General features: G+C 40.4%; 1 protein-coding gene across 1 annotated transcript; it reads left to right on the top strand.

Annotated features, from left to right (window-relative positions):
* Positions 1–5,821: 5,821 nt before the first annotated feature.
* Positions 5,822–6,240, top strand: LOC143500557 (histone H2B 1/2). The gene has a single exon (XM_076994705.1). The coding sequence runs from the start codon at positions 5,849–5,851 to the stop codon at positions 6,221–6,223; it is 375 nt and encodes a 124-aa protein (XP_076850820.1). The 5' UTR covers positions 5,822–5,848; the 3' UTR covers positions 6,224–6,240.
* Positions 6,241–21,525: the final 15,285 nt, after the last annotated feature.

Raw genomic sequence — 21,525 nt, 5'->3', positions numbered from 1 at the left:
TTTTTTTATACATTTTGGGATTTTGTCATGTAAAAAATCATAAAATATATTTTTTTTCAGCAGATCGAATTCCGCAGACAACTGGCGAAAAAGTGAAGACCCACAAATTATTTTTCCCCATTAATATCTTATAAAAACCCGTGAAAGAGTAAATTCGCAAAAGCTGAAGCGTGAAGTGGCGTGGGATCACTGTAACTTAATACAAAAAATAAGTATGTACTAACCTACAACTGAGTGCAAAATAAATATAAAATTAGGATAAAAACTGTACATTCAGAAGAAAATATCAACTTAAATATGCAATCAAAAAGAAAATGTGAGTGAGTAGCAGTGTAAACGTAAATCACGTCCTTAGCAACAGTTCTCTGGGTGACAGTATGTTCAGTGAACGAATCAGAGAATGAACGAGAGCCCACAGTACAGTGAATGAATCAGAGAATGAACGAGAGTCCTCAGTTCATGAACGAATCAGAGAGTGAACGAGAGCCCTCAGTTGAGTGAACGAATCAGAGAGTGAACGAGAGCCCTCAGTTCAGTGAACGAATCAGAGAGTGAACGAGAGCTCTCAGTACAGTGAACGAATCAGAGAGTGAACGAGAGCCCTCAGTTCAGTGAATGAATCAGAGTGTGAACGAGAGCTCTCAGTACAGTGAACGAATCAGAGAGTGAACGAGATCCCTCAGTACAGTGAACGAATCACTGAGCATGCGCAGTTCCCTCACAATGAATGTCTCCGCCTCTAGATTCACGGGTGAATCAGTGATTCACAGGCCACACAGCAGTTCCCCCTGCCGGCCTGCACGGTCGCTGCTGAGCTCAACTACTGAACTGAAAAAGGAACGAATCAGCTGAGGAAGTGAATCGATTCAGTACGTTCTCTCAAATGATTCGTTCATTTCAACGAATCGTTCACGAACAACACAACACTAGAACAGCCTAGCCTGTGTATCTGCTGCCTGGCCTCTGCTCTGGTTTGTCAATCCCCATTAACTACTCCTCCTAGGACAGGAGTACTCAACTAAATTTGTCCACGGTCCAATTTTGGCAGATACCTGTGACCTGAGGTCAGGTGCGGCGGGGGTGGCGAACGTAAGTTGTTGAGCGGGGGTGGCAAACGTAACACTCGTGACGGAGTGTTTATTTTTCAATAGCCCTGAAATAAATGCTCCGTTTTTTTTTTTGGTCCGTATCCAGTTAATCAGGAATGAGATTGGGTCCGGATCCGGACCGCGGTCCGCCAGTTGAGTACCCCTGCTCTAGGACTTTCTAAAGCCCAGATGCGTGTAGTTCATGAAGGTGAATAGTGTGTATAGTGTGATGTGTATGAAGGTGCACAGTGTGCTGTATGTCTGTGTGCTATGGGTATGAGAGAGATGTATGTATGTATGTGTCTGTGTGGTGTGTGTGTCTGTGTGGAATGGGTAAGAGACAGATGTATGTGTGTGGGTGTGTGGGGGGAGCTACCTGTTGTGACAGGATTAGAGTGCAATGTGTGTAGAGTCTAGTTGTGTGTTATGGTTCATGGGATTGTATGTGGTGTGTATGTTTATGGCATATATGATGCATATGTTGTGTGTATGAAGGTGTATTGTATGTATGACCACCTCCTTAGCTATGTATCTGTCTGTGTACGTGGCATGGGTATGAGAGAGATGTAGGTATGTGTGTGTCTGTGTGGAGTGTGTATGAGAGAGATGTATGTATGTATTGTCTGATTTATGACAAGTTAAACACCGAGGCAAATTGAGAAAAAGCTTAACTCTTATTTTGATAAGTTTACATGAGAGCCCATGGGGCAATTTGTGGTGCATAGGGCCAAACAAATGGTCATAACTTTAAAAAGTAATTATTCAAATGATAGATATTTAGGACTGCCGGAAAGGACAAGTTTCTCTCCTATGTAAAATTTAAATGGAGCTTCTAGGTAAATGCTTAAAAATTTTACAGCAGTTTATCCAGGAGATTTTTGATCATTTTTCACTACAGCACACTCTAACTGGCAGTTATAATTTTAAATTCTGAAAATTTCGCCATTAATTTCTATGGGGCTTTAAGAATGTTTAAATTCATAAACAATTACAAATGCTGTCAACTCAAAAAAGTCCTATATATAGCACAAACATAGCACAAGTCCTATAATAAGAAGAAGTATGAGGCATAACAAAATAAGACTTTTCAAGCCCTCTAATAATAATAATATTTATTATTATAAAATAATTTTCCTGAGCTGTGTTCAGGTTGCCCTGAGGAACAGGTTTCAGACTTCTCATTTTAAAGAAAGAGTGCATATTTCTCCATTTTACAGCAGGACTCCTCTAACGTAGATGTTTGAAACTCTAGTTCCCAGTGCTGAGGATCTACACTATATTGCCAAAAGTATTCGCTCACCTTCCTTGACTCGCATATGAGCTTAAGTGACATCTCATTCCTAATCCATAGGGTTCAATTTGACGTTGGTCCACACTTTGCATCTAGAACAGCTTCAACTCTTCTGGGAAGGCTGTGCACAAAGTTTAGGAGTGTGTTCATGGAGATTTTGATCATTCTTCCAGAAGCGCACTTGTGAGGTCATATACTGATGTTGGAGCAGAAGGCCTGGTCCATAAGATTGCCAGAAACGTGATAGAGAAACGTGATTTGTCACTCCAGAGAACACGCCTCGACTGCTTTTGAGTACAGAGGTGGAGTGCTTTACACCACTGCATCTGATGCTTTGCATTGCACTTGGTGATGTATGGCTTGGATGCAGCTGCTCAGCCATGGAACCCCATTCCATGAAGGTCTCTGCACACTGTTCTTGAGTTAATCTGAAGGCCACATGCATTTTGGATGTCCTCTTTACACAATGTGCTTCAGCATCCGCTGAACCTGCTCCATCAGTTTACCTGGCCTACTACTTAGTGACTGAGTTGCTGTGGTTCACAAACACTTCAATCTTCTTATAATACAGCTGACAGTTGACTGCAGAATATTTTGGAGCAAGGACATTTCAGGACTGGATTTGTTGCACAGGTGGCATCCTATTACAATTTCATGCTGGATTAATTGAACAACCCATTATTTCACAAATACTTTGTAAAAACAGTCTGCATGCAAAGGTGCTTAATTTTATACCCCTGTGGCCAAGGAAGTGATTGAAATACCTCATCCTGATCATTTGGATGGGTGAGTGAATACTTTTGGCAATATAGTGTACTTCTATGCCAAGTCTTATTCTTGTTATTAGCAGTAGTAGTAACAGAAAGAGTTGTAGGCTGGCTGTTGCTGTCTTTCTTTGCTTTCTCTTTTCCCTTTTATTTGCTGCTTGTTGTGCTTGCCTAAACTATCTCAAATTGTAAAATTGTACTTTTTGTGACTTAGCGTGGAGTCCTTGTTCCAGTTGGTCTAAATGTGGTGCTGGAGGCTTTGGAGGAACGTGGCATTTAGCTCCGCCTCCTCCAGTGCGCCAGTGTCTTCAAAGAGGTCCTGTAGAGAAGTATAACAGAGGCGCGCTGGGTGTTGCAGCTTTATTGTTTCTCTTTTCCGTTGTTTAGCGATGTCTGGAAGAGGTAAGGGTGGTAAACGCAATGGAAATGGGAAACAAATTAACGATAGCCTTTTGTAAAAATGTGGCACAGGCTATAGATAGACGCGCAGATTGGGTAGGTGACAGAAAAGACTGGACTAAAAAACGAGGGAGAGGGAGACACAAAATACCTGATTTTAAGCTTTTATATGGTGACTTTATATCAAAACACTCTGAAACCAACATAGACTGGCTAAATATGACAAACAAAGTAATCTATAACAAAATCATAGCAAAAGAATACGGGGGTAATTTTTGTTTTAAATACCTTACACCTAACGAAATGGATGTAGGGATAAAAAACCTCAGATGTAAAGATCTCTCAGAAAATATGAGAGACGTAATGTGGTTGATTGGTGTGGGTAGATTATCAGTCAGGTGCGTTGTGAAATGGAGTTGCTATGTTACCACCAAACTGTGCCCTATAAATGGATGTAACAACGATGAGACTGTTGAGCACCTTTTGCTATATTGTCCCCGCTCAGCAGAGATATGGCAATACATGAAAGAAATCGGGCTTAATATTACCATAAACGAAAAAGCTGTCATGCATGGCATATTCATAGAAACACTTCCAAAAAAAGTTCACAACCTGTTTTGGCTAACAATCTGCATAATAAACAATAAAATTTGGAAAACAAGATGCAAAATGATAATAAACCAGTGCCATATCTCTGCTGAGACGGTTTTTAAACAGATAAAAATCGAATTGAGGAGACAACGGACGGTCGATAGAAGGACAATTAACACACTGCCATGGGACATTTTGGATTTTTGATAGTGAGTAATTGAATGTAAAGGAAAAAAAAAAAAAGGATGTATGTGGGTATTTTGTTTATTGGTGTATATTCCCACATGTTGTTTTTTTTTGAATAGCTGTTGAAAATCAATAATAAAGATTCAGTAAGGGTGGTAAAGGTCTTGGGAAAGGAGGCGCTAAGCGTCATCGCAAGGTTCTCCGTGACAACATCCAGGGCATTACTAAACCCGCAATTCGCCGTCTGGCTCGTCGTGGCGGTGTCAAGCGTATCTCCGGTCTGATTTACGAGGAGACCCGTGGTGTGCTCAAAGTGTTCCTGGAGAACGTTATCAGGGACGCGGTTACCTACACCGAACACGCCAAGAGAAAGACCGTCACCGCTATGGATGTGGTTTATGCTCTGAAACGCCAGGGACGCACTCTGTACGGATTCGGAGGTTAAACGCTCAACTCGACACGAAACCAACGGCTCTTTTAAGAGCCACCCATATACTCATTTAAAGAGCTGTTTCATGCGTTTACTGGTAACCACAAGCGTCAATTACTTAAACGCGCACAGAGAACGTTTTGTCCGACTTTGCTTTTTGAAGGTACTTTTATTAAAATTATGGAAGGGTCAATACACAATCATTGCAAAATCCATAATGTCAAACATTACAATATTAAAACAGCATACGCTTTATACCATTTCATTTTATAGGCTACATGAACTCTGTTACATGAACCCCCAGATAATTTCTACACCATTTATCACACAGAATGTCCGACGTTGCCGTGTACTACAACAGTTTTAAAATGCCCTTTGTAGTCTCTGAATCCTAAAACATTTAAATAAATGGACATATTAAATGAATGGAGACGCTTTATGACGAAATAATGCAATGAAACTGCATTATTGAAACTAATGGTAAATAATTTTATGACGTTATGACATTATTTAACATTCTATGTCTGTTCCAATTATTTTAAGTTGTCTTATTTACTTTATTACATTACTCTGTCTATTTTAATAAATTGTCATTTTTATATTATTTTATTATGTTTGTTTCCTTTTTTTCTTTAGGTTTTTTAAAATGTTTTTTATTTATTTTGTAAAGCACTTTGAGTTTCATGTATCTATGAAAGATACTATACAAATAAAGATTTTTTTTTTGTAATGATAATCAAAGTTATGACCTAGCTAGTTTAGAACCACATCCAAAGAATTTTAGTCTAATAAAATGAAAAGCTAGAAATTCCTTGCGCAAGCAGAACTAAACAGATTTTGATGTTCTATCATAGTTTTCGTTTGAAAGTTGAAGGCAGAAATGGCTGGGCGGGATTAAGAGGTAAACGCTACGGCACAGTGGGGTGGCGGAGCCACGATAGGAGGTCCTGTCAGAGGAGGGCTTGTTTTTGACCAATGATGCGTAGTCATGACCGCGGAGGGAGGGCGTGACCTAATTAGAATACCAAACTCTTAATGTAGGAGGTGCTGGAGAGTTTTTGCTCATTCAACGGCGTTTCACTCATCTACGAGCATCATGCCTGAGCCAGCAAAGTCCGCCCCGAAGAAGGGATCTAAGAAAGCCGTGACCAAGACGGCCAGTAAAGGAGGCAAGAAGCGCAGAAAGACCAGGAAGGAGAGCTACGCTATCTACGTGTACAAAGTTCTGAAGCAGGTCCACCCCGACACCGGTATCTCTTCCAAGGCGATGGGAATCATGAATTCTTTCGTCAATGACATTTTCGAGCGCATCGCTGGTGAGGCTTCTCGTCTCGCCCACTACAACAAGCGCTCTACCATCACCTCCAGGGAGATTCAGACCGCCGTGCGCCTGCTGCTTCCCGGTGAACTGGCCAAACACGCCGTGTCTGAGGGCACAAAGGCCGTCACCAAGTACACCAGCTCCAAGTAAATGGCCGAATAGTGCGACTTAACCAACCCAAAGGCTCTTTTAAGAGCCACCCACACTTTCACCCAAAGAGTTTTTTCCTTAGGAATGTGTTTGCACAATAATTAGATTAAAGCTATTTCTGTCCTGTTAATTTTCCCACGTGCTGTGCTTTGTTGGGCAGCCTAGAATGTATTTCATGTTGTGTTCTATAATGTATATGATCTGTACAACTTTGTATCCACTGCTGTACGGTTTCTTTTTCAGCATCTCAGCTTGTGTGTGTGTGCGCGTTTTACATTTACATTTATGGCATTTAGCAGACGCTCTTATCCAGAGCGACTTACAAAAGTGCTATGTAGTTGCTTGGAATCTCCAAGGTAGAATAGATAGTCCTGAACACAAGGTACTCGAAGCTGGAAAAACCACTAGACGAAAGTCAAATGATACCTAACAATTATACCTGAACATACTAGTGCTGTCAATTCCAGGTGCCGCGATTAAAAGTCCTCACCAGGATTTTGCTCTGGCTTCCTGGATTGTATTGATTCCACTAATTTTACCTGGCTTGCTAATTAGAAAATCTAGCAAGCTTGAGCAAAATCCTGGTCAGGACTTTTAATCGCGGCATCTGGAATTGACAGCACTAGAACATACACATCACCTGAGGAAAAAGACAGTAAACAATACCTGTAACAAACACCTGAGGAAAGAGACATGAAAGCACAATAGACGAAGCATAATTATGCAAAGTGCACTTGAAAGAGGTGGGTCTTCAGTCGGCGTCTGAAGACAGCAAGTGACTCCGATGTTCGGACACACAAGGGAAGTTCATTCCACCACCTTGGAGCCAGGACAGAGAAAAGTCTGGATGCTTGTCTCCCATGTGTCCTGGATGATGGAGGGTCAAGACACCTGCATGTTGACGTGTAAGAAAGGAGAATATAATATACTGTATGGGGAGACCGGGTATTGTTGTAACATAGGGAGAGTTGTAACACCATCAATTCCACCGATCATGGATCAGATATGAGTCATATGATCGTTCTGGTATTTACCCAATTACTCCCTGATCACACATGGTGAATATCAAGGATGGAAACAGACACATGCAGATTCCATAGAGAAAAAAATGAGGTGAAAGAGTTTTTAGTTTAGTACTTATGGTTTATCTGCAATAGTATAAGAATTATATTACATTGAACTATTACATTAATTGTAGTAGGTAAATTGTGATGCATTTTGCCCTGTTAAGTTCAAATCACCTTGCTAAAACAGCTAGCTAAACAATGGCTGACAGGGGTGGGGTGGGTTGTAACACAGCTTTTATAAGTGTTACAACCATCACCTTACATACAACTAAGAAAACATTATTGAATTTAATAATTTTACAGAATGCCTAGGCAGTGTAAAAGAAAGACTGACATGAAAGACAAATGTTTTTTCTTAAAGCATCTGATGAGGTCACAAAGAAGGGCAAGTCAGTCAGATCAGTTGCGAAGGCACATGGTATCTGCCATATAACACACACACACATTGACATTGTTTATTATTTGACATTCATGTTCTTTACACAGGTACATACATATTTTTGAATAAGTTTGTTCTAGTACACTAATTTACACACACTCAAACAAAACAGAAAGTGGATATGAGTTATGGTCAGTCACAGAGAGAGAGACATTGTTCTGGGTTGTTCTTTCATTATTTTATTTCAAAAACCTCTTTTTGAAGCATATTGCATGGTGTGGCCTCTGTTGTTGCTTCTTTTGTCTATTGTGATATTTGAATTGAGTTTTGAATTGGTGCCATTTGTAGTAAACAAATGTGTGTACTTTGTATAAAAGTTTGAGAAGTCTAGCTGTAACGTTCCCACAAGGAAGACAGGGATCCAATTGCGGATTTTCGTTTTCTGTTTATTTTTTGAAGTGAATGCGGAGTACTCGTGTAGACGAGCAACACTGTGGAGTGTGTGCGGTGTATGTGTGTAATAGCCGAGGTCGAGACGGTCCGAGTTCACGCCGGGTAGACAGATGACTGGAGATACAAGAGGGCTAGGCTGGGAACGAGGTCTGGAACGAGAGCAGAGGTCAGAACACAGGAGAGCAATCACAAGGAGATAACGCTTAGTCAGTGGCATGCCAACAATACTTCGCAACCCGGTGGTGAGAGGGGAAGGCTTAAGTACACGTGGCTATGGGAGATAACGAGCGGCAGGTGCAAGGACTAAGTAGGTGGTCACGTGCTGTTCCTGACACTAGCTCAAGAATTCAGTGAGATAAAGGTTCAGAAGCAAAAAGTGTTACAACCAAACCCAGTCTTCCCCTATTATATATAATTATAATAATTAATATTCTTTGCCCACATATGTCCACATTCTGGGAGTGGTAATACAGAATTGTAAACAGGCTTGCAATAATATTACCCAATATAATTGGCAAGGAACAGACGTGTGCAATTAGGGGTCATCATATGAGGGATAACTTGTGTACATTAAAGCATCTGTTGTGTGAAGGAGAAGAGAAAAACTACTTTATTGTGGGCTTGGACCAGACGAAAGGTTTTGGTCTTGTGCAAAAGGAACATATATGAAAGGTTATGGAGTAATTTAGAGTACCAGAAGCACTGGTTAATGATAAAAATGTTATGCCAAATCAAAGGTACAGGTTAATGTTAATGGTGTTTTGACTGAAGCCTTTGAAATGCATATGGAATTATTTGTAATTTACATCTAGTAAATTTTAGGAAATATATGTATTTATAATAATACATACTATAAATATGAATAGCACTTTTCAAACACAACAGCAATTGTAAGAACACTACAAAATACAAAAGGAAACATACAGACAAATTGAAGAAAACAATTTTCTGTCTGTCATTTAGGCTTCTGATAAATTTAAGGATTTTGCACCATCATAAAAAAACCAGTGGGGGGAAAACAGTTCAGAGAGTCCTTGGAGTAGAAACACGCCTACTTGTCTGACAAGCTCTTTTTTGGTCATTAATCAGTGTTTTTATTTGAGTGTTCTTCCGTTTCTCTGTCTCATGGAGCTCCTCACGCAGAGCCTCCACTTTCTTCTCAAATATAGCTTCTATTTCTGCAGGACAAGATCAGCATATTTGCTGCATAAGCAAATTCCATAGCAAATTCCCAGAGTGCACAAATACATATTTTTAACCAAAACCACACAAACAGGAAATATATTAAATATGACAAATTACCACATCACACAGAAATAAAGCTGAACATCAGATTTCACAAAATACAGTGAAAGACACAGGTAAGATTAAGTATACTGTCACGTTGAGGACCCCGGCCCCTCCCTTTTGGGCGTGTGTTTACGTTGTCCACGTGCATCGTCTGCGTCTGTGGATCTCCGTGATGGTGGTTATTGTCCCGTAATAATATGTCGCACCTGTGGCTTGGCTCATGAATCACGTGGGGCTAATGTGGTTTGTCTATTTAATGTGCGCTCGCGCAGTGTCCCGTGCTCGTCGTTGTCTCAGTCTGCACGTTGTGTGTGTATGTTAGATGTTCTACGTGCGCTATTGCGCAATCATTGAATAAAGCAGTGACATTTGTTGCTACAAGAAGGATTCTGTGTCTCGTCCTTCGCTGCGCTCCCAGCGTCACATATACCTTGTACTTGTCTCTTAAATTAATTCAGTGCAGTGTCTGTTGGGAATTTTCTTCTCCGACCCAGACGGGCCCCAACACCGCCCCGATGAACCGACTGGTTTTTGACTGAGTGGTCCAAGCAAAGTCTTGACAACAAAAGTTCTTTTAAAATGATTTATATAGAATATTAATGAATGCAATATAATAGATGTATACGTGGTACAAACTCTTCAGTGCACTGGTGCTAGTTGCCTAGGAATCTACCTAACCCAAGTGGATCTCAGCAGTGTCCAAGCGAAAAGCCTCTCGTGCTGGGCGATGTCCTTTCTTTCATACTCTCTGTCCATAAGTTTTGATTTGTTAAGTTTCGATAACTCCCCAATCCTGGCTGCTCTCCATGGAAAATCACCTGCTCCTCTTCTCCCAGCCTGTGTGCCTGGTTATCTAAAAACTGCTTGCTACACATCCTGCACTGAATAGGCCCCTTCTGTTCTCCTCAAGGCCACTGAGGCCTCCTTACTCCTGCTTTCCCACAGTCTTCCTGAAAAACACTAAATTGACACATCAAGTTATTAGCCTTTAATTTTATTTTTTCCAACATGTCCCGTGCTCATCGTTGTCTCAGTCTGCACGTTGTGTGTGTATGTTAGATGTTCTACGTGCGCTATTGCGCAATCAGTGAATAAAGCAGTGACATTTGTTGCTACAAGAAGGATTCTGTGTCTCGTCCTTCGCTGCGCTCCAAGCGTCACATATACCTTGTACTTGTCTCTTAAATTAATTCCTCAACTTGGTAATTTGCTCGTCGTGTTCCTGTTAAAAGAAAGTACATAAACATAACTAAATCCTCATAAGGAGACACAGTTCCATTAGCACACTGCTGGAGAATGTGAGCCGTCATGTGGTGCTAGGTAGCACAGGCCACCCTGCACACACCAGCTTAAGACTCTTGAGTAGATGCTCATCGGAGAACTCCTTTTCATTGCTGTCCACTTTCAGAGAGCGTATGCTGGGAACAACCTTCTGCTTGTACGCCTGGGAAACAACAGACCAAACGAGAAATCCGTCCAGTTAGGAATGACCATGTCAATGTGGAGCCACAGATGAACGTTCTTCCTTGTGCGTCCCGATACCTTGATCTCAACTGAAATATTGCAGGTTGAGCACTACATTTGCACACCGGTCATATAATTTAATCAGTCTGGCTAATTAGCTAGCATTATGTAGGGACTTGGATATTTCCGCGTGATAATGATTGAGCCGCGGCTATTTTTCTCCGGTCGCGCTGTCTAAGCGAAATCAGTCATCACAAGCGCGCTGTAATAAATCGGACTAAAACTAGCGCATATTTCTTGATCACAGGTTTTAGGTCAATTGCATTAAAAAAATAAGGCCGATTTAAATGTGAATATCTTTCGACTGGCTTAATCAAATTTGACAATTGAGGCATCTTTTTCTTAGTTATATTAAATGTGATTAAATAATTTTGAAAAAAATGTCCAAGTCCCTACATTATGCTAGTCTATAACTAACCCCGGTTAGTCAAAATGCTAAAGTGGAAGCTTTTAGCTAGCTAGCCGTTATATTCATACTTACCATGTTTTTGCTTTAAAGCTAAGTAGCTAAATAGTTGGTTAGTCAGCTCGCATGGAATCACCAAGTTGTTTGTATATAATACAGCATTATGGCAACAGATGCTCAAATATCGCGATACGAGAATTGAAAACATCGGTAGCGTTTGAGTATCGCAGATTCACAATATTAATGTATTGACTTTTAAAAAATTTATTGTGTATTGTATTATATCCTCCTGAGACCCAGGAAAAAAAGACTTCATTATGATTTTTTTTCATATAAATCAAGTGTTGGGGTCGAAACAAACATATAGCAAAGACTGTTTTATTTTTAACAAATTTTTTAAAAAATGTTACATGTGCACTTCAGTGCACAACAGGACTTCGTTAATGTGAAATGTGGAATGGCAGCCCAATGGCAGGAGAGAGAGCCACGAATGAGACACGAGAGAGCCAGAGAGGTCTGACTAGGTGATGGGTTATGATTTTTGAATCGAGCATTTGATATAACCTTAACTGGCCATCAGCGCTAGTTCTCTCTGCCATACCTGAAGTGAGTTGATGAGGGAAACGTTAGTGATGTTTTTGCTGTATTTCCTAATTTTGCTGAAAGCTCTTTTTTGGTCATTAATCAGTGTTTTTATTTGAGTGTTCTTCCGTTTCTCTGTCTCATGGAGCTCCTCACGCAGAGCCTCCACTTTCTTCTCAAATATAGCTTCTATTTCTGCAGGACAAGATCAGCATATTTGCTGCATAAGAGCAACATAGCAAATTCCCAGAGTGCACAAATACATATTTTTAACCAAAACCACACAAACAGGAAATATATTAAATATGACAAATTACCACATCACGCAGAAATAAAGCTGAACATCAGATTTCACAAAATACAGTGAAAGACACAGGTACGATTAAGTATACTGTCACGTTGAGGACCCCGGCCCCTCCCTTTTGGGCGTGTGTTTACGTTGTCCACGTGCATCGTCTGCGTCTGTGGATCTCCGTGGTGGTGGTTATTGTCCCGTGATAATATGTCGCACCTGTGGCTTGGCTCGTGAATCACGTGGGGCTAATGTGGTTTGTCTATTTAATGTGCGCTCGCGCAGTGTCCCGTGCTCGTCGTTGTCTCAGTCTGCACGTTGTGTGTGTATGTTAGATGTTCTACGTGCGCTATTGCGCAATCAGTGAATAAAGCAGTGACATTTGTTGCTACAAGAAGGATTCTGTGTCTCGTCCTTCGCTGCGCTCCCAGCGTCACATATACCTTGTACTTGTCTCTTAAATTAATTCCTCAACTTGGTAATTTGCTCGTCGTGTTCCTGTTAAAAGAAAGTACATAAACATAACTAAATCCTCATAAGGAGACACAGTTCCATTAGCACACTGCTGGAGAATGTGAGCCGTCATGTGGTGCTAGGTAGCAAAGGCCACCCTGCACACACCAGCTTAAGACTCTTGAGTAGATGCTCATCGGAGAACTCCTTTTCATTGCTGTCCACTTTCAGAGAGCGTATGCTGGGAACAACCTTCTGCTTGTACGCCTGGGAAACAACAGACCAAACGAGAAATCCGTCCAGTTAGGAATGACCACACTGTAAAAAAAAAAGTCCTAAAAAAACGGTAAACGACTGGCAGCAGCGGCTGCCGACCAAAAACTTTAATTTTAAAGTAAAAAACCCTGATTTAAATTAAGTAGAAAAACTATAAATTTACAGAAAAATTTCATTAAACATTCTGCAGAGAAATACCGTTATTTTACAGATTTTTCCTGGATTATTATGATTTAGCACTTTTAATGGAGTGACAGCACTAATATTTTTGCAGAGAAATATCATTATTTTACAACTTTTCCCTGAATTATTATGATTAAGCACTTAAAAAAAGTGACACCACTAATATTTTTGCAGAGAAATATTATTTTTACAACTTTTAACTGAATTATTATAATTACAATTAATTATTACAATCCAGCTGCAAGATGAATTTTAATTGCATAGGATTTTCTCCATTAATCTGGAAAGATTTTGACAAAAAATACCGCAGTTTTAAGTCTGTTCATATTCTTTACATATTGTAATGGCTTTGAGTCAGAAGGACAAGAATGAGCCATTACACCAATGTTGAACTGTTATTTTATAAGCAACCCACTAAAGGGAAGGGAGAACACTAACGCACATACAACACACATCCAGAGAAACAGGGCGAACTCACCGCAGGGCCTGCTGGGAAGTCTGTAGACTCCACCCCTCAACGCTGCCCATTGGCTGACGGTACAATATTCAGCCACCACAGAATGTGATAGAGGTGGATTTTTTAAAAAACCCCATTAATGTCTGCCACCCAAAATTTTATGTGACTATTAATCATTAGCGATAGAATAGTCGGTGACGTTCCTAGCAAATTAGACTTTCCATTACAATGTACGTCTACCAGTATATCAGTTCATCTGTCTCTCAGTGTGTTACAGGTTATTTCCTTGGTTATGTTCAAGTATAGACCCAGTGTTTAGAAATGTTTCTTTTAAAACACCTAAACAAACTGCCATTTTCTATTGCCATTGACTGCACAAGAACTAAAATGAGAACAGCAGGGTTCTTGCACCATTTTAAAAGTCAAATTTAATGCTTTTTAAGACATTTAAAGACCTCAATGCATATAATAATAAGACCCAAAAATGTAAAAAAAAATTTCGGTTTTCAATTTATTCACTCCCACATTGGAAATCAAAACTTAATGTTTGCCATTTGTCATCAACAATCTTTTCAATTTTGTTCCACTGGGATGCAGAACAGAGCCAGCATAAGACACATAAGCTGCATTACATTAAACAACACACTGACTTGCATGTAGAAACCATACAGAATTATAAAATAACAAGTAAAGCAGTCTGTGTTGTAAATAAGCAAAAAAAAAAGTCCTCAAAACAGCCTATCTGCAAAACACAAAATGTTATCACATGGATCAGAGAGAAACCAATGAACAGAGAGGTCAAAATTCTGCTCAAGACGTGTAGCGTAGCTCTGCCACCCTCTTCTCAATTTCATGGTCTAGGTCCATCATCTCCCCTCTCTTGTCCTTGCATCTTTTTCTCATGGTGTTGGATTTAGTGATGAGCTCTGCCATCTTGGTCCCAGCTGTATTCTCAGCCTTCTCTGCAAGGCTATCTGCCTCCTTCTCTAGAGTGTCACACACAGTTAAGATTGTTCTTCTCTTCTTGCGTAGCTCTTCAAGCTTATTTTCAGCCCCTTTTCTCTTGTTCGTCTGTTTTGCTTTTTCCCTTTTCTTCCTCTCATCTTCCTCTCATGCTCCACAGTGGCTTGTCCATGGGACAGAAGCAGTAGCTTTTCCACAAAGCTCCAAAGTTCTGCATATCCATTCATGGCCTTATGCAGGAAGCTGTCAACTCTCAATGTCCCATCCAATGCACTGAAGACCATGAATTCCTCTCCTCTGGCCTCATTGAATAGGAACTTCTGAAATTGTTGTGCAATCTTATCACCTGCATTTACATAAAGACAAACATTTGTATATTTTCCAGTTAAAATTATATTTTGTGGAAATTTATATTCAATATACACTGGAAAATGAATCTCACATTTCCAACTATATTTGAACCAAGTCTAAGAACATTTATTAGGCCTACAGACATGTGTTACAACTCCTACAAGGCTATATTTCCAATAAAATAAAATACTAAAAAGATGCAAGTAATAGGCAAGTATAACTTGACATCGAAGATATGGATATTTACTGAAATAAGATATTGTCTTAGTCAACGACACTGAAGGGAGAGATGCAATAACATTTAGAGCAGTGGTTCTCAAGCTTTCTCATGTCAAGGACCCCTGGCACAAATTAAACCACAAGTCCCCATCTTTTAAGAGTTTTGCTTTTAGAGGTCTTATTACAAAAAAGTGTATGAATCCTATGACCAAAATCGTCATACCTTCTGTCACTGTGATTTATTGTTGGAATTATAGTGAGAATAATTTTTCCCCTGGAGTTCACTTTTAAAACCACTGGTTTAAAGAAGGTGCCTAAAGACTCCCTTTGCTAAACCATAGGTAACTGTTCTTATTTCTAATATAACTACAGATGTTACCCGCTGTGACTCCTCCTGACAATTTCTTGTCCTGCACAAACTTCATGATGAGGGCCTTCATTTTTTTCAAGCACATGTCTGGTTCAGTGTGCATCTTTTGGGGGTCCAGGCACAGCATATTTCGGACAGTGGGGTACATTTCAACAGAATGTTCTGACAAATTTTTGACAGAACACTGGCTGTCTCGCATGAACTGTAACACATCACGCTCACTTCCACCCTGACTGCCTGACACGCCCTGACAAATGCACAAAAGTCATATGTCACCTGAAACATCAAATAAACTCTCCCTATGTGTAACTTACACTACACAACATTTTACAAATCCTGTGAATAAGTCAACTGCTTGATGTCTAATCTTAATCCAGTCCCCCCAGGATTTCGCGGGCCTTTTCTGTGATTGTTGCGGGCTAAAATGTTTGATGTTGCGGGTGTTTTTAAAAAAAATTGCGATGGAAGTTGCGGTGTGTTTTTGCTTTTTTGTGAGTACATTACAATAGGGAGTAAATGTTGTATGGTTTCCTCTATTTAGTAGTCCATTTTAATTATCTATTAATTAATCTATTATTTAATTAATCTATCTATTCAGGGTTGCCAACTTTTCAAGATCGCTTGAAGTGAGATTTGAACCTTTTGGGGGGGGGGTGGCGAACATTAATTGTTGACGGGGAGGGGGGGCGGGGTTAGCGAACGTAAGTTGTTACCGGGCGGCCTGTAAAATGGACACAAATTAAGTATTATATCGACATCGATCGCCAGTGGTTGGCGCCAGAGCGAACTAGTAACTCATAGATATGGATCAGAGATAAATAAATTTTATCTCTGACTTTAAACTTAATCTCAGTTCAAAGTTTAAACTTATAAACTTTATCTCAGACCCTCGCCGCTTGCGTGCGCTGCAGTGACTTCGCGGGCTACCGTTGCATTGTGGGGAATGTAGTGTTTGTGGGTGCAAAACACCATCGGGCGGCTGTGGCCTGTGGGCCGGTTCTAATAGTAATTAAATATCATCCAGGGGGCCATAGATAATCAATTCGCGGGTCGGATCTGGACAGTTTATCCCCGTTTTCATGTAGTGTACGGAATACTGCTTTTCCCGATCTTTTTGCCGTTATTTTCGTCGCTCATGCTGCTTTCAGTCTGCTCCTCCTGAATGTATATACGGAAGTAAGGCGGGAGTTTGTCGACATCACATCAAGACGACATCAGTGATTGGTCAAATTTTCGGGAAAGTTGCGGTGATTGGCTGAAGTTGCAACACCGCCCTGAATTCGCGGGGTTTGCTTGAAGTTGCGTTGAAGTTGCAAATCGCAACATCGCAACTTTCTGGAGGGTCTGTTAATCTAATCTCTTGGTTGTTTTAGAATAAATACTTAAGTAGTGAAATGACTTGCAGCTGATGTAGCACATTGTTGAAGTCATCCAAGATAATAAATGGTACCTTGAGGGCAGCTGTCGCTCCCAAGCCAATGTCTACTTGCTTTGGACTGACCCAAAACTTTTGGTCTGTCACATCAAGCTTGACCAGATTTACTGTGGGAACATCGAACTGGACATCTCGCTTTATAAACCGCCTGAGAAGGCTCTGAAAACAGAAAAGCACAGGCATACTAATTATTATAATCAAAATCTGAATAAGTATTACTGTATTTACAATATATTCTACAAACATCAACATGCTGAAAATTCATTGCTTTGTTTTCTTTCATATACTCTGTAAGTAACGATGCTTAAATGACTAAACCTTTAATACATTTTCAGCTGTCATTAGGCCTACCCTGATTAGATCCTCCAAATCTCTGCCTAAGAAGGGAATCATAGGGGCATCTGTCTGGTACTTGGCGAGAAATGGCTGAAATGTTCTTGAGATACTCATGAAGAAGTGCAACTTTGCCAGGATAATGGGATCCATGCGTGCTTCTGCAATGGTGTCATACGATGATGACCTTGGATTGGGGAGCTTCTTGGCTTTGACCGTATCCACATAGGAGACAATATATGGCCAAATTTCAATCGCTCTCTCAACTGCTGGAAGGTTTTCCAGCCAGCGATGTCCACAAAATGGCAGAGGAAATCTATCACACTTGGTCACTAACACAAAGTCTTCCCTCCTTGCAGGTGCACAATGAAACAGGTAGTGCAGGGCTTTCAGAACTTTTTCAACTTGCCAAACCGTGAAGCCATTCTTGAATGAGTTGTGCATTGTGTGAAGGTCACAGCTTCCAATTATTTGTAGTTGGGCTCCACCACACTGCTCTCTGTGTTCCTCTTGTAAGAGTTCAACAAACCTCCAATTAACACTGGGCCCATCCATCGAGAGTGAGAGCATGTTGTTCAGATTCAGCTCTTTTGTACCTTCCTGCACATATAAGGGGTGGAAGGGGTTATAAATTCAATATGCCAGGTAATACACATTAGAAAAAAAAGGCTCCATTATTGTAAGGATGATACTACTACTACTACTACTACTACTACTACTACTACTACTACTAATAATAATAATAATAATAATAATAATAATAATAATAAACAGCTTATATAGTAGAGATCAAAAAACATCCACCAAAACACCTGACATCTTAATTGTGATAATCACAAGCATTCTTTTGCTACCATTTGTTATTTTAATGATTTCTTGCTTATATATACATACACTCATACACATTAAAATAATTGTGTGTGTATTATTATTTCTACAGGTTCACTAACTGGTAAAATCAACATTTCTAATCTGTACTTATAACATGGCTTGATTCTGCATCTTAGAGTTAATTTGCAAAACAGGTAAAATCCATGAAAAAACTTGAAAAAAACTGTGCTTTGCAGGTTCACAAAAAAACAAAGGATTTCAAATTCAATTTAATTCATAAGTTGTGTTAGTGCGTTCAATGCACAATATCAATAAAAAATACACATCTAATAATAAAAATGGAGATAGGTTTTTGCAAATTAACTCTTTATGGCTCTTAGGTGAATGTTTACAGTTGCTATAGCAACAAGTGACAGCTAACGTTACCAGCTGTTAGCTAGATTTGCCCAACCGTCTGAACCCCCCCCCAAAAAATCAACTAGCAACAGATATACCCCTTAAACTCTGAGCTAATGTGTTGCGAATAGAACAATGGTATACAATTTCAAACACGTCGTAACGTTACTTACACTGAAATGTCCCAACATGTCCTCGGCTCTCGAGTGACCCATAAACTCCGACCAGTAGCGAACCGTGACCTTTAAACCTGGGCCCGCTACCCCCCCCCCTCCCCCCCAAAATTTTTTTTTTCCTTTCTTAATAAACTAAATAAAGAAAAACTGAGACGACAGTACAGCTTTAAAAACGCAATAAACAATAATATCTGTACTAGATAACATCTTAAGCAAAATAAGTTTCCAAACAAAATAAGGTTCACAGCTCCGTGGTTCTCGGAAGCGGAATATGTAAACAACGCGCACGAGGACGTCAAAGGGATGAATCGAAACTAGCTAGCGATGGTGCTAACGACAGCTAGCGTCGCCACAGCGGGCGGAAATTATCATACAGTTAAGCCCGCCCACTAAGAGAGAAGATATGATTGGTCAATTTTGCTGTCATTTGAAACTGGTATTGCGCTGAATTATAACTGCCAGGCCCTCTGTAAACGAACAGCGGGCATCACAGTCCTGATAGGGGGAGACACAGGCTCACAGGCTTCCACTCAACCCCTCACCTTCCAACACAGATTGAATAGACACGGGTGAATATTTTATTTGCTTATATTTTTGTAATTGTTTAGATGTCGAATGTCAAACTGTAAGTAGATAAAATAAAATTGGATAATTATATATATAATGCTTTAAGAATATTTTAGGCCCTCTGAGAGGGCGTAGAGGGCCCTGACGGTTCCCCACTGACTCCGACCCATAGCGGGAGATGACACTGTGTGTGCCCGTCTCATCATCAGTAGTCCAGAACCGCAAATGAAGGTCCATCTGTTTACTCTTTGTCGTTTTATTCATGCTTTCGTCAAACATAATAACATACGGCTTCTCACTAACGCTGCGCGATAGTTCCTTCTTGATGAACGAAGCGATGCCATATTTGGCGATATATGCAGTTTTATTTTCACCACAGCTGAATGACTTTGCAAGCTGGGAATCGGGGAACATGGCAGCAAAGACTTCACTTATCTCCTCATTAGATTTAAATGAATTGTGCCTTGTTACAGTATGGAGAACCCACATTACCTCTGCCTTCTGGGTCTCTGGTGGTGAAATAAAGCTTTTAATAGTCGCCTGAGAGGTGGCCTCTGAACTTGCAACATTAGGTGCAAACAATGCAGGGATTAGCCCGGACTTGCTAGAGTTAGCTGCTGCCATATACCGCAGGTGCTTTCTTCCCTTCATGTGCGACTCGACAGCTTTGACGCCCATGGTCCCTAAAGAAAACGTTTTTTTGCAAAATTTGCACATTGCCTCATTTTTGTTTTCGGCTGGTGCCAGCCACATCTTAACTACATCATCTTCCATCCATTTGTCGTTGAATTTACACTTTCCCATCCTTACATGTATCACCGCTCACCTCGACAGCCGCGAAATGTCACGTCGCCCGACGTCAGGCGTCTATCGCGAACGTACCATAAAACGTTATGCGCGGGGGCCCTCATTTTCTACAACTTCTTTGTACAAAGTTAAATACACACATTACTTTTCGCCTAGAACAACAAGACATGTTTAATTTAAATAACTAATGCCGGTCTAATTAGCACCGTACTGTATGTTTTCCGTCATTAGTCCTAGTTGTTTATACTTTTTTTGTTGTATATGCACTTTCAGTGTACGTCTCCTTTTCCCTTCCCCTCTCTTTTTCTCTTTCTACACACACCCAGTGATTTGTTCACCCACTTTCAAGACTGCAATGTATTGTATGCACACACACACGCACATGCAGGCAGGTAGGCAAAACAGACACACACGTAGACATATAGCACATTCTCACACTAACACACAGGAGATACACACACATGACCGATTCATGCAGGCACAGACACATAGGCATGTAGCGCAGACGCAGACACATACACGAAACATTCAACACAGGCATACTACACAGAAGTGCAACACACACACCTTTAGCAACCGTCCAACACTCAAACAAGTAGTTTTAACATTAGTTCACTGAAGTTCGTCACATGGAATGTACGTGGAGCTGGTTCGAGGGAAAAGAGATTGAAAATTTTTAATCGGCTAAACGACTTACAAGCAGATATTGTCTTTCTACAGGAAACACATATGTCTAAAACACCTACATACACACTGACCTCTCCTCAGTTCCCACACTTGTACTCAGCCTGTTACAACTCAAAACAAAGGGGGGTGGCCATATTAATTAATAAAAGGATAAGCTTTTCCATTAGCAACAATATAACTGATCCAGATGGTAGATACATAATACTCAACCTATCCATTCTAAATATGCGTTTATGTTTTGCTAACATATATGGGCCGAATGTTGACGACCCCTCCTTTTTCCACAATATTTTCACTGCACTCTCTGATCACTCTGACACCAAACTAATAATAGGAGGAGACTTCAACTTGGTACTTGATCCAGATATCGACAGGCTCAGTACAGCAGTGAGTCAAAGGAACTGGCAGTCTGCAGACACCCTAAAACAATATATGAACGATTTTGGGCTCTCTGATGCGTGGCGTTCACAACACCCCACTCTCCGGGACTACTCTTTCTTTTCGGCAGTACACCACTCACATTCTCGTTTAGACAACTTCTTAGTTAGCAATTCCATTATGACAGATGTCACAGACACTTGTATTCACCCTATCACTATCAGTGACCATGCACCGGTCTCTCTCTCTTTGACACAGAAAAGAACCACACCAGCAACGAGGAACTGGAGATTAAATACATCATTACTTAAGGAACAAGATTTCATTAATTACTTCAAAAAAGAATGGGCAACATATTTAGAATATAACGATCTACCAGGTACCTCTCCGTGTGTTCTTTGGGAAGCAGGGAAGGCAGTAATGCGGG

The sequence above is a fragment of the Brachyhypopomus gauderio genome, unplaced genomic scaffold, assembly GCF_052324685.1.
Source record: "Brachyhypopomus gauderio isolate BG-103 unplaced genomic scaffold, BGAUD_0.2 sc156, whole genome shotgun sequence".
Taxonomy (NCBI): domain Eukaryota; kingdom Metazoa; phylum Chordata; class Actinopteri; order Gymnotiformes; family Hypopomidae; genus Brachyhypopomus; species Brachyhypopomus gauderio.
This window is presented reverse-complemented; position numbering and strand designations above follow the sequence as displayed.

Coding starts and splice junctions, on each gene's coding strand:
- LOC143500557 (XM_076994705.1), top strand. CDS start 5,849: ATGCCTGAGCCAGCAAAGTCCGCCCCGAAGAAGGGATCTAAGAAAGCC.